The sequence below is a fragment of the Lepidothrix coronata genome, unplaced genomic scaffold (assembly GCF_001604755.1).
Source record: "Lepidothrix coronata isolate B3197 unplaced genomic scaffold, Lepidothrix_coronata-1.0 Scaffold170, whole genome shotgun sequence".
NCBI lineage: Eukaryota > Metazoa > Chordata > Aves > Passeriformes > Pipridae > Lepidothrix > Lepidothrix coronata.
In genome coordinates, this window is record NW_016690350.1 from 588,704 (window position 1) to 601,168 (window position 12,465).

At 39.2% G+C, this 12,465-nt stretch overlaps 1 protein-coding gene across 4 annotated transcripts in view; it reads right to left on the bottom strand.

Moving 5' to 3' along the window:
* Positions 1–235: 235 nt before the first annotated feature.
* EIF4E3 (eukaryotic translation initiation factor 4E family member 3) overlaps positions 236–12,465 on the bottom strand; it is an 18,220-nt gene continuing 5,990 nt past the window's right edge. For 3 of the 4 annotated variants that reach the window (XM_017829904.1, XM_017829906.1, XM_017829905.1), the window contains exons 2-7: positions 9,318–9,390; positions 7,279–7,373; positions 6,136–6,196; positions 4,323–4,389; positions 2,075–2,230; positions 236–1,472 (exon numbers count right to left, since the gene is read on the bottom strand). In XM_017829904.1, the coding sequence (XP_017685393.1) occupies positions 1,339–1,472; positions 2,075–2,230; positions 4,323–4,389; positions 6,136–6,196; positions 7,279–7,373; positions 9,318–9,390 (586 nt within the window). In that variant the 3' untranslated portion in view covers positions 236–1,338. Of the gene's footprint in view, positions 1,565–2,074; positions 2,231–4,322; positions 4,390–6,135; positions 6,197–7,278; positions 7,374–9,317; positions 9,391–12,465 lie in introns of all 4 variants that reach the window. The other variant, XM_017829907.1, reaches the window with a different exon arrangement.

The window sequence follows — 12,465 nt, forward strand, 5'->3', positions numbered from 1 at the left end:
AAAAAAAAATCTCAATCTATGAAAAAAACTTTTAAGAGAGTTTTACTGAAAAATACACAGGTTTGAAAAAACAGGACCGGAAACATTTCATCTCAGAAAGCAATTACAGAAGCAAGACATTTGGGCTTTAGAAAATGTGTTTAATTGATAACACTCATTAACTACACAGTTCATAAATACAAATTAAAGTTGTAAATACAAGATAAAGTTGTAAAAAAAAAAATCTCAAATGTGTGATACTTATTTTTAAATTTATTTGATTTTTATTGTTGTCTCCTTAGTATGTGGAAATTAGTGCAACTTGAACAGCTGCCAAACAAAAACCTCTAAACGAGGAAGGAGTGCTAAGTGGCACAGTCATCTCTACCTTGCAGCTTCTTCTCATAAGGGGAACTAAATCAATCTTTGGTAGTATATTAAAGCACCTCAAATAGTTAAAATAGACAAACACTTAAAGGTTAACACTGTTTATATTTCTATTCCTGCTGCAACACAATCTATTACTTTTCTGTATTTTTTGTTTGTTTTAAAAAGGTCACTTAGGAAGTTTTCATGGCTTGAGACTACAGATGAGGGAACCTCTTCCTTAGCACTGAAGTCAGCAGCAATTCTGACACTGACCTAGTGGGTGCAGACAGGGACCTGAAGTACTTCTGGAAGTGGGAGGGATGGATCCAGTTTGTTAAACACATTAGAAATTATTCATTACACTTTTTCATGAATGTACAGAAATGTACCATAAGAAAGCATACAATATAAAAACATAAACACCCCATTGCTTCTTAAATAAGATGGGGTGGAGTTTGCAGGTTTTCCTACCAAAAAATTTCTCATTCTAGCCTGAACGAGGGTTCTTCTGAAATCAATACAATCAAAAGACATTAACATCATCCCACACAGGGTTAGTCCCAATATAATGAATATAATTTAATGAACCCTTTTCTATTTACATTTACTGTATGTGTGCTGTTGTCAGTGCACAACCAGATTACACTGAATATTAGAATATTAGAATAAATGCAGTGCAATTTCTTTCTCTCTTGGGACAAGCTCAGTGAGTAAATCTTAACATGATAGGAATGTCTCAAAGTGAAAATTGAAAACACATTTCCCCAAGCCAGCATTCCTCTATGCAGAGCACATGTCAGAGAAGCAGCGCAGCATCTCTGTGCATGTTTGCTTTTCACTAAGTGCAGTGCAGAAGGAAAGAAAGCCTGCTATCTGAATGAAATGGGAATATAGAATCAGGTTGAAATAAACAAGTGGCCAAAATATCTTTTAAAAGAAACAATGAAGAATTAAAAACGTCAACTCAACATGAAGTGATGAATTGCACATTTAGCGGTCAAGGCAACTGTTTTTCTTCATTTTCAACAGCAATAGCCCAGTTTGAAATGTCAGAAACTCAAAAGGACCAACTGCATGTAGCACTTTTGCAGGGCTTCCACCATTCTCCTCCTTGTCCAGACCACCTCAAAACACCAAAGAACAACAAATGAGCTCGGTACACACTGAACTTAATGCTTTCCACGTCAGCCTTCGAAAGCATGATGCTCTCTGTGGGCTAGGGAAGAGAGAAGGGGAAAAAAAGAATAAAAGAACATGTAAACTATGACAAGGAAAAGATTAAAAAAACAGAAGATGGCAGTGTATAAATCAGTCAAGGAAGACATAACATGCCAACAAGTGATCTTTGGGAATACACTATTCTGATAATACATTTATAGAGATATTAAAATATGAGATCCCTTAAAATCCTGATTGTAAATGGTTCCTCTAAATGAATCCTTCAATTGAACAGCGTGTAGCCTTGAGAGTTATCAAGAGATTTGTCTCACTTGTTTTATGACTCAGGCATATTAAACATGAAACCAAATATATTCTACGATTAAATTAAAAATATCTTTTGAATGATAGCTAACTTTTACATTGAAGGGACCTAATTTTAATGCAATGACAGATGCTATGTTCCTAAGTGATTAATGATGAATCAGGCAGGATATTCCCATGGAAATACCCTCCCAGCATCTTGTTTTTCTAATGAAGGTGGAAATTAACAGTACAAACCACTTACGTTTATAGAAGACTGCCTTAAAAGATGTGTGTGGCAGAAGTTTGTGAATCTTCTCTAGAACTTTTGCTTCACTTGCTGAAGAGGCATTCACGTTCCAGACTTGCACAACATCTTCACGGTCCCGAACGCTGACACTCACCCCTATTACTTCATCTTCTGCACAGAAGGGGAAGAATCATTAAGGAATACTTTAAAAGTGAGACATGTCTAATTTGCTACTTAGGTATTATGAAACAGTGCCCAAAAGCTGAGGAAAAAAATGAAGACTTGAAAAAAAAAAAAAAAAGCAATCTCCAGTGAGGAAAATACCAATGTTCAAACCAGACAAAATAGTTACCAGAAAGAACCACTGTGTTTATAGAAGCTATTGGAAATATTACCTCATAGTGTTTTTTATGAAGTGCCATAAGATTATTCATCTTTGCTATTAGCACTCTTGATTAGAAGGGAATCACAAGACTCCCTTCTGTAAGGTCAGCAATAAGATAATTTACCTACAATAATGCTACAAGCAAAAATGTGAGGATGAGGGTGAAACAACTAAAACCCCAGGAACAGTACCTGGTGGAAATCAGATACCAGCTTTTCCAGACTTTGTTCCCTTTTTCCTTTACATTTTGTCAAGACAGCAACAGAAAAAAGGAAAAAAAAAAATTAATAAAGCCCCAGTCAGGCTGCTGCCAGTGCTGGTAACTCCATGTTTTGCTGAGAAAGCCCTTTTTGGTGTGAAATTCTCAGGATGCAGCTTTATGGAGAGCTCAAAGGCCAAGCCACAGCTTTCCACTGGGAGCAGTGGGTGCCTCCAGCTGTGAGCTCCATGGCACAGCTGTCCCATGCATCCTAAGGAAGGGGTCAGTAATGATAACACAAAGATGGTGCCAAAACCACATGGACAAGGGGAAAACTACCTCTGTAGGCAGCAGAGTATCATAAAGTGACCCCAAGTCAACCCTATCAGTATATAAAGGGTGTGAGAGACACTGTTTGGAAGGTCTTTGCTGAACTGCTCTGTGAACCTGAGTAATGCAATTCTTTTTTATGGAATGACAGCAGGGAAGGAACATTCCTAACAGGATATTCACAGCCACTGTAACATCCAGCTTAGTCAGATATTCATGCTTAGGAGAGAAGTAAATATGGTCAAAAGAAACGATGAAGAAGTGCCATTTGAATTGAAAAGTTAGTTTAGTAACAGCTCCCAGAACACTTTCCCTCTAGGCCAGTGGGTCAGCAAGTTCATCGTTTGCTTCACCCAGAAGCAAGAAACTATTCTTTAACAGAACCTGAATGAATTAAATGGTCAGACTTGTACTTGCTTTTCATGACTAAGAAGTTGCCTTTGACAATCTGTTTTAAAGCAGCTAGTGTTCACAGTACCTTCTCAGAGTTCCTTTCCTTGCAAGGAACCTTGCAAGCCTAGAGAAGATATTTATTCTGAAAGGGACTTCATTAAATTATTACCTCTGACCAAAATAATATGTGAGCTTCTGGATGATTAATGCCTGTTTTCCAGTAAACCAGCAAAGTACTTTTAGAATATTTATGTAAATTCAATTACATGAAACATTACCTTGACCTGAGCAGTATTTTTAAGCAATGAACAAAATATTGCTTCTGGGTAGAGTGCTAACCTGGGATTCAGGAGAGCCAGGTTTGTGTTGTGGCCCTGCTGTGGGCTTTTAATGTCACCACAGCCAAACCACGCAGTGTCCCTCTGCTTCAGGTCTGCACTGGTGCTTCCCCTGACAATTCCTAACCAGTGGGACCATCAGGGCAAATGGGGACATCTATTCAAGGCCAGGTTGGATGGGGCTCTGAGAAACCTGCTCTAATGGAAGGTGTCCCTGCCCATGGCAGGGGGTTTAGAACTAGATGATCTTTAATGTCCCTGCCAACCCAAACCTTTTATGATTCTATGATTGATCTAATTTAGATGCTTCCAACAGTGACAATCCAAACAATCTGTATGGAAGTGCCATTTAGGGTTCCATAATCCTGATACTGGGGAATGAAAATTAATTATTTAAATACTGGCTAACTGACAGATGTTTAATAACTAGAAAAGCTGCTGGCTTCCCACAGACACAAGCTGTCGAGCTTGAATCTTGTACAAAGGTAGTCAGCATACCTTGTCCTCTTCTTAATGACAGCGGGTATGAACAGGGTTTCCAGCTCCACACCCCATTTTTAGCAGTGCTACCGTGTTCTGTATTCCAACTCAGTTTGTCATGCTTGCCTCAATCATTACCTGCTGCACAACAATCTGTAAACTGCTCTCCAATAGTCGCCAGCAGTAGCTCTTTCCAAACTGCAGCCTAAGGAAGCAGAAAAAAGTTACATTTGCATTATTATTTTTTAATTTAAAAGTTAGGTTTTCTAGCTCAGTTTTGAGTGTCTTCTCTTTCTGAGGTTGTCTAGAAAAAAAAGGAATATTTATTGCAAGTGCATGCTGTGTTATATAATTCATAGTTAGGTCTGAACAAGATGGTTCATCTCAGTCAAGGAGATGCTGTGCACTCATGTGATGAAGAACAAACCCAAAAAATGAGAAACAGGCATAAAGATATTATTTATGTTATTTACAAGGCAATGAAAGCTGACTGAAGTTCACCTTCAAGCAGACCTTTCAGAAGTGACTGGGGCCATGTGGTGTGTAGTTTGAGAGATCAAAAGTACCTTCATTTCAAAAATGGGCTGTCATTCAGCCTCTGAAAAACAAGGCCTCTGGGGCCCCTAAATTCACTGCCCAGTAATGCAGGCTTCCCAAACCACTTGTCACTTCTGGCAATCTTCACACCTTGGATTATAAGAGGAAAAAGACAATTTGAGTCTTTTGTGATCACTTGGGACTGCAGGGGAGAAAAGCTGCAACTCACATAGAGGAAAAAAGCCCACAGGCAAAAATCAATTAACTTTTGGCTGAAATTGAGTGCCATCTTTCAGCATTTAATGCCTTCTGCAAGGCTGTCACATTTTCCTGACACTTCACTTTTCGTGTTTAAAGGCCTGATCCAAAGCATACTTGCACACATAAACACTACGTGTGAAGAGGTCAAATCTCCTCGCCACGGAAGTTCACAGGAGAAGTTACTCACGTGCATTTGATTAGGGATGCAAAGAGAAACCCAGTTATTTCATCAGGGTTCAAACAATGACATGCCTGAACAGACTTAATCTTTAACACTTTTGAATTAAAAAAAAAAAAAAAAAAAGAGGAAAAAAAAAAGAAAGGGGAAAAAACCTGAGCAGCGAGCAGCACTGCAATTTCCCAAAATGCACACAAGGTGCTCTGACAACTCACCATTGCCAAAGGGGATGATCCTACTTGTCTTTTCTACTTTACACCCATCAAAAGCTCTCCATGTGGCCGTACAGTCTAATTAAAAATAAAAAAACCCCAGGAGACTTTTTGCAACAACAGAGTGCACTAAGCTGGTTCATTAAACAGTCTGATGAGGATCAGAGCCAGTGCAAGAGGGATCAGAAGAGAAGGAAGCAAGATCTTGCCTCTTCCAGTGGGAGCACAGCCATGAGTTACTGGTGGAAACAATGCCTTGGTCCACGTTTGGCTGTAGAAAGTCACAGGCTACTCAGAGCCATCACAGGGGCAAACAAGCCACACCAAGCAGAAATAGTCCTACAGAGTTTGACAGAGTGTTTAGGAGCATTTCAGTGAAAGTCTGTGCTGTGTCGACTGTGGTTCTGGCTATAATTTAGCGTAGATTATCAGGAAAAGGTTTCCTGTTTTCCTTTGTATGCCTGTAAGCAAACAGTCTCGAGAACAAAGGTGATTATAAATTCCCATGTTTCCAAATGGAAACACTGCAGCTTTCAATTGCTTGATAACACGTTGCCAAATGTTATCTAAAGCAAGAGGGACGGAATTATTGGAAAAGAAAGTTTTGCTCATTGTATTTAAAAGGTTATGTATGGTAAAACAGTGTTTGGTTGTTGTGTTGGATGATGTCAGAAGTAAGAAGTTTTACAACAGCTTTATCAGATACAATTTAAAGATACTCCCTTACTAAACAAGGTCTGAGTAAGAAGTCAATATAACATACCGTACTTTCTTTAGGGACCTTCATTTTCCATATACCTCCTTTGGCATTGCTTTCTTCTTCCCTGTTATGGGAAATAGATCAGTGAAAATAAACAGTCAATTCCACATCTAGATAACCTTATGTTTGTGGTTTAATTTTCCCAGAAAAATCCCATCTGAAACGCAATTACTAACTCCAGGGAGCATGACTCTGACTTCTGACATCACAGATAATTCTTTCATTGTTCACATGAAGTGTATCTCTCAACACCTAATCCCTTTTCCTAAGTTTTGTGTCTTGGAAAATACTTACATTTTCCCTGACAACAGACCGTCTTTGAAGTGGCTGCACACTGTATGGGAACAAGCCACAAAACAATTTTACGTTTTACCATGGTAACCTTTTATTTTGGAAAACCTCTGGCATATTTTCACAGAAGCAACTTATTAGTCTCCCATTCATCGAATTTAACAAAAGAACATGAGCACACTTCATTTCAGTTTTGTGACAGCTAGAAATTAATTGCTCATATTTAAAAAAGACTGAAGTTGCCCAGGGTCAGGGCAGACATAATCATTAAACTGCCTTGTAATGACAAAGGCACGACGTACAAACCTGTGAGCTCCTCAAGTTTATTCCGCCACAATTCATTCAATAAGATTTTAAATTATCGCTTTTACTTTCCTGTTAAAACTCTGTAAAAGCAAAGTTAAAGGAATAACCTAAAATTCATCTTTGGTGGGAGACTGTTGGTCCTGGGGAATTTCCATTAGGTTTCATAGGGGGGTTAGATATTCCAATCCTGACAGATGCTGGGGAAAGGAGCTGGGAAGCTTTAGGAGGACACTTTCAAAAAACCTGCAGTCCTCAATTCTTATTTCAGAATTTGTTTTTCTGTCTTAAAAAAAAAAAAAAGGAACATATATATGTATATATATATAAATGCTGATATTGGCCAATATACTTTTGTGTGTAATTACTGAAAAGTTAGTGGGTTACTGATGAGATCAACCTCTGGCAATCCCTTTCCTAAAATACAAAATTACTTTGATAGACTTAAAATAAAACATAAACAAGACATTCCTGTCCCACACCTGTCTCCTTTCTCCAGTTCAGGTTCTTCCACTGCCCATTCCCAGAAATGTCTGATGACAACACACGTACCAGAGTGGGCGTCTTTCTCCCCGCATTAAGTGGTAACTACATCTCAGAGGCAAATTTGTCACAGGAGGAATGTTGTTGTAGACACTCCAGAAATCCTTGAAAAGAAAAAACACTAGTTGCACTAACACAAGAGAGTACATTTCCTGCAGATTTACTGCCTCGCTAGTTTTCTCTAAAACAATTACATATCCTTCTCCTAGAGAACTGGCATCTTCTATGTTATAATAAAATGCTTGGAGAAGAACTTGTTACAAGTTAATTTCTTCTTTTTTTTAGATGTCAATTCTGCATAAGTGAAGGTGGAAAGAAGGGAAGCAGTCCAACTGTGAATTATTTTAGAATCAAGGTCCTTTTCAATAGGGAGGGAGGAAAAAATAATCAAAATCAGAGTTACACTAAGTATGTGAGAACAAAGCAGTACATAGTATTTTATTAGCATATAAAAAATATTTATATCAAATATCCTAGCCTAGCCTAAATTTCATTGTGATTATCCTGAGTTACAAAACCACCACAAATGATAATTCTGGTGAACTAAATGCCTAACCAGCAACCCAGCTACTTTGTCTAAATGAAAGGTTTCAACCACATGCAAAGAACGTGAGATGCACATGTTAATACAGGAAGGGGGGAGAAATCAGAAGATCCAAGTTACCAGGAACCATTTGATTACTTCCCAGTGTCTCTGCTGGTACAAGCGGAAGCTGTCATGCATGTTTGGGGTGGATAAAAGGCACCCAAAAGCAGTAGTGAGCAACAGGGAGGGATGACTAAAAAGATCCCAATCCCTGTTCTTCTTTATCCAACAGCCGGGAATAAGATTTTTAAAGACTTAAGTTGCATCAACATGTGGTGATGCAATATTAATTAGTAGTGCAACTCATTAAGTATTATCTACACATAATACTCAAGTATTATCTAATACATTAAGTATTATCTAATACTTAATCATTAGCACAATTTTAGTAACAAAGATTGCAACATTATGTGATAAAATTTTTCAGCCCTTGGTGACTCTGCCTACCAGCAATTACCATTTCCCAGTCACAAGAAGAGAGATGGAAGACTAATAAAAATATAAAAACTTGTTATGAAACACCTGTTTCAACTTTTGTCTTATTCTTACCTGGTTGTTTGCCCAAACCCTAAAGCTGCTGACAGAAAAAGAAGCAGAGCTACACTGGCAGATGGCTGTGGAAGCATTTGAAAGCTCTTTATGTCCTGAACCAAGGACTTTGTTTGGAAGGTTTTGGGTTGAAAACATCCTTCAGGTGGTGGAGGCTGGAATTCCTCATTGAGTAGGTACTGGCCATGAAGGAGAGTGATGGAGTCAATGAAGATTTTGGCTTCGCTTTCCCAAGGAAGATCATATTATATGAAAGCCTTGTTTAAAACTCCAGGAGATCACTACAGCTGTGCTTCTCAAAGAGAAGGGTTTGGCACTACCTTAGAATTTCAGAGATTTAGTGAACTAGAATCAGCTTAGCATTAAGGTGAGACAAATACCAATTGGCTAACTTCATGGTAACTGTGGTATTAAAACAGAAATGCAATTTTACTTGCAAGAGATGTCCACTGCTAGGCACTGGCAGATGACACAGACATGCAGAATTTCTCATTACTGTGAGTATTCCATGATGTAAGAGTACTTTAATTCAAGTCAGTTTGCTAAATTTTTTTTGATTCATGCTCAAGTAGGAAAGACCAAAAAAAACCCCCTACAAGTTGCAATTTTTAGTCTTTGTATAATGAATTTCTGTGTTAAATAAAACATAAGAAAAAAAGCAGAAAAATAGGAAAATTTAATAATCCAATATGTTCAATCCAATATGCCTCCTCCTTTCCTGGTCTGGAAAGCCAAGTGAAATTCAAACAATGACTCAGTAATACACACACACAACTCCAACAAAACTCACGTTTCACACCTCAGGTAAGCAAAGCCACAGCTGTGACTCATTCTGTGAGGAAAAATGAAACTTAAGGTGTGAAGTTACATTAATAACGTGTGGTAGCTCCTGTAGCAGAGCCAGACACTTTACCTGCACTGTTTGTACTGTATAAATCTTCTTCAAGTTTGATGCACATTCAGCCGCTGTCGTACCAGGAAGTGATCTTGAAAACAAAGTACAGATTAATTAAAACATCTATTTTATCAAGGAGGGAAAGAAGGGAGATGGAGAGGGAACGTGAATCGCATGAGTGTGAGGTTGAAATATTCACGTGTCAAAGTGGAAGCCCAACTCCAATTACCATGAATCATTTAAAGATAAGAGTTAAAAAGTGCTTTTATACTTGTGAATAGGTTAATATTGACGACGTAATTTGTAAAATATGTTGATTAAACGGGAGAATTCGGAGTTTTAAACCAAGCAGCACAGCGCTGCTCTCAGGGCCACCCCATCCCCTCAGAGCCCTGCTGTTCACAGGTGACGGGCTACCAGAAGGGGACTGCATGTTCATCCTCTGCAATTATTTTTAATTGCACTTAATACACTTTAGCCCCCTTTTTTAAGCGTTTTAAGACACTCCCAGTGCTTCACACTTGGGAAAAGAAAATAATCCGCGCTGTTCCCAGCGCCGGCCGCTAGGTGGCGCAGGCGCACAGGCGGCGGGATGAAGGGATGCGGGATCATGGAGGGATGAAGGGACGCGGGATCATGGAGGGATGAAGGGATGGGGATCATGGAGGGATGAAGGGATGGGGATCATGGAGGGATGAAGGGATGCGGGATCGTGGAGGGATGGTGGGAAGGCAGGATCATGGAGAGATGAAGGGATGCGGGATAGTGGCAGGACCTTCCCTCAGCCCCACACCGCCCTCACCGGGGCCAGTCACAGCTGTCATGGGTCCCTCCGATGGATGGGTCACGCACACGGGCTGAGGAGAAGCACACGTCCCAAAGGGCAGCTCCCCTGCCAGGTGCCATGTAAACCAACGCACGCAGCTCTTCCACCACTGCCACTATGTCTTCAAGCCACATCTACCACCAGCACGGCCCATAAAGCCACAAGATTCTCAGGTTGGCCTCACTGCCAGACACGCTGGTACACCAGGAATGGTTCAGCTTCTCCAGCTCGCCATCATACTGACCATTCCCAGCTCCCACCCGGAGCTGCTCCCTTCAGGCACGCACAGCACCAGCTGCACCTCATCCTCTGAAAGGCCTTTTCCAACCTAAATGATTCTATTTATAACCTTCGTCATGAATCTTCAGTGCTTGAGACATGGGATGGTGCATCCACACCCTCAGACATCACTTGGCTCCTGTCACCACACTAATAGTGCATCGTAACACCCACCTTACAATTCCCAGCACACAATCCCACAGACACAATTTTTAGAGGAATGAGGTCAAAATTGCTAAGGCACATTCAATTTGTTAGAACTGGAAATATTTTTTTCTCTTCAGAAGCTGAAGCAGGATTTCTAAAGAAAAATGAAGATCAAAGACGAAGCAACCTCCCATTGTGTCCCAGAAGAGGATACAAAAATGTGTAAAATTACTAAATCTGGAAACAGAGGCAACAGAACAAGTTTAAGGAAACAGAAAAAAACGCAGCTGTTGCTCAGGTACCAGCTGAAGAAAGGATAAAAGCAAACTGGATCTCAGTAACCCTCCCTGATACATCTGATCAGAATGAAATATGTCCAGGGAAACACTGAAGTTACTCTCAGTTGTTACAGATATCATTTAGGCTCTGGGGCAAACCCTAGACATTCACATAAAGGAAGAAATTTAATATGCAAAACTACTGAAACATCACATCTTCAGAAGTCTAATAATAGCTCTAAGGTTTTTTGAAGGCTCCTATCAACGTAAGTTACTTTAAAAATACAAAACCAAAAGAAAAATCCCTCCCAGCTTTTCCAGAACAGGCAAACTAACACCTACTTTATTATTTGCCTGTTAATTACCAGCCATAAGAGCACATTACAGTGGTGGAACTGGCAAGAAAACAGTGTTACATGTCCAAATCTCAAAAATCACTTTAACTAGAGGTTATAAAAACAAGCAAACAAAACCCAAGAAATTGCTGTGGCACAGATTCTAGTCCTGTGCTCATGAACTATGAAAACTTCCATGAAAAAACTTGAAACCAGCAACAAACAAAACTGTCATCAATGTGATCAAAAGGAATTATCATAGTAAGGATTTGGGGTTTTTTTTGTGTTTTGGCAGTTTTTACTTACACTTTACACTCAGCATTGAAGAGCAAAAAGAGAAATTCACATTATTTAATAGAGAGTGCCAGTCAGCCTGGTTTTGAATGCACACAAAAAGGTAGTAAATAAAACAGACTTTGAAACTTATCACGTGACATTTGTCAGTAGGGAGTAGTGGATTTGCAAACTACCCCTTGTTTTTAACTTGTTGCTGACAGAAGTAGCACCCCTCTACTAACACTTGGTTTCATGTAGAATAGAACACAAACAGGCAAAGCCTGAGATAACTTTGCCTCTCACTGTCCCAAACCCCTGCTCAAGAAATTACTTCTCTTAGGCACTCTCAGTAACTTAGCAGTCACCAGTGCATGTGGGGTAACATGCTGTACAACATACAGTATCATCACTCTATATCCTCATTCTGATACTGCCACTGAGTTGCCTCAATAGTAAGGTTTACTCAAATAAAAGATTAAAATGTGTTCTCCAACCATAGCCTTCAAAGGTTACCTAGATAATCATGGTAGCCATTTAGCAAATTCAATGCTGTTTAAAAGAGCAGCTAAGACAGGTAGACAGAATATTCCACTCTGAGGTTATAAAATGGTTCATTTTGATAGCTGCAAATAACATTTTCCAGAGAAAACTGTGATCAGCTGGCAGAAAGCACCAACCAAGCAGTAAATTATCTTTTAAAAGTTATGGTGAGTGACCATTTATTTCCAGTGACCTGCCCAGTAAATGCTCCATGCCCACAAGATTACATAGTATTATTTCAGCCTTTCATCTAGCTCTGGAAAGTGTCAATCATTTATGGGTATGAGCATGAACCCCCAAACATTTTTATTTAAAAACAAACAAACAAACACAAACAAAAAAAAAAACCCAAACAAAAAATCCCAACAATCACACAAAACCAAAACCCTATTGAAAAGGTTGCAATTGAGAATATGATGATGCATCAATTTAAAAGTTCGGGTCATTTGTTGCAGAAATTACACCTATACAAATTTGGTTTGATG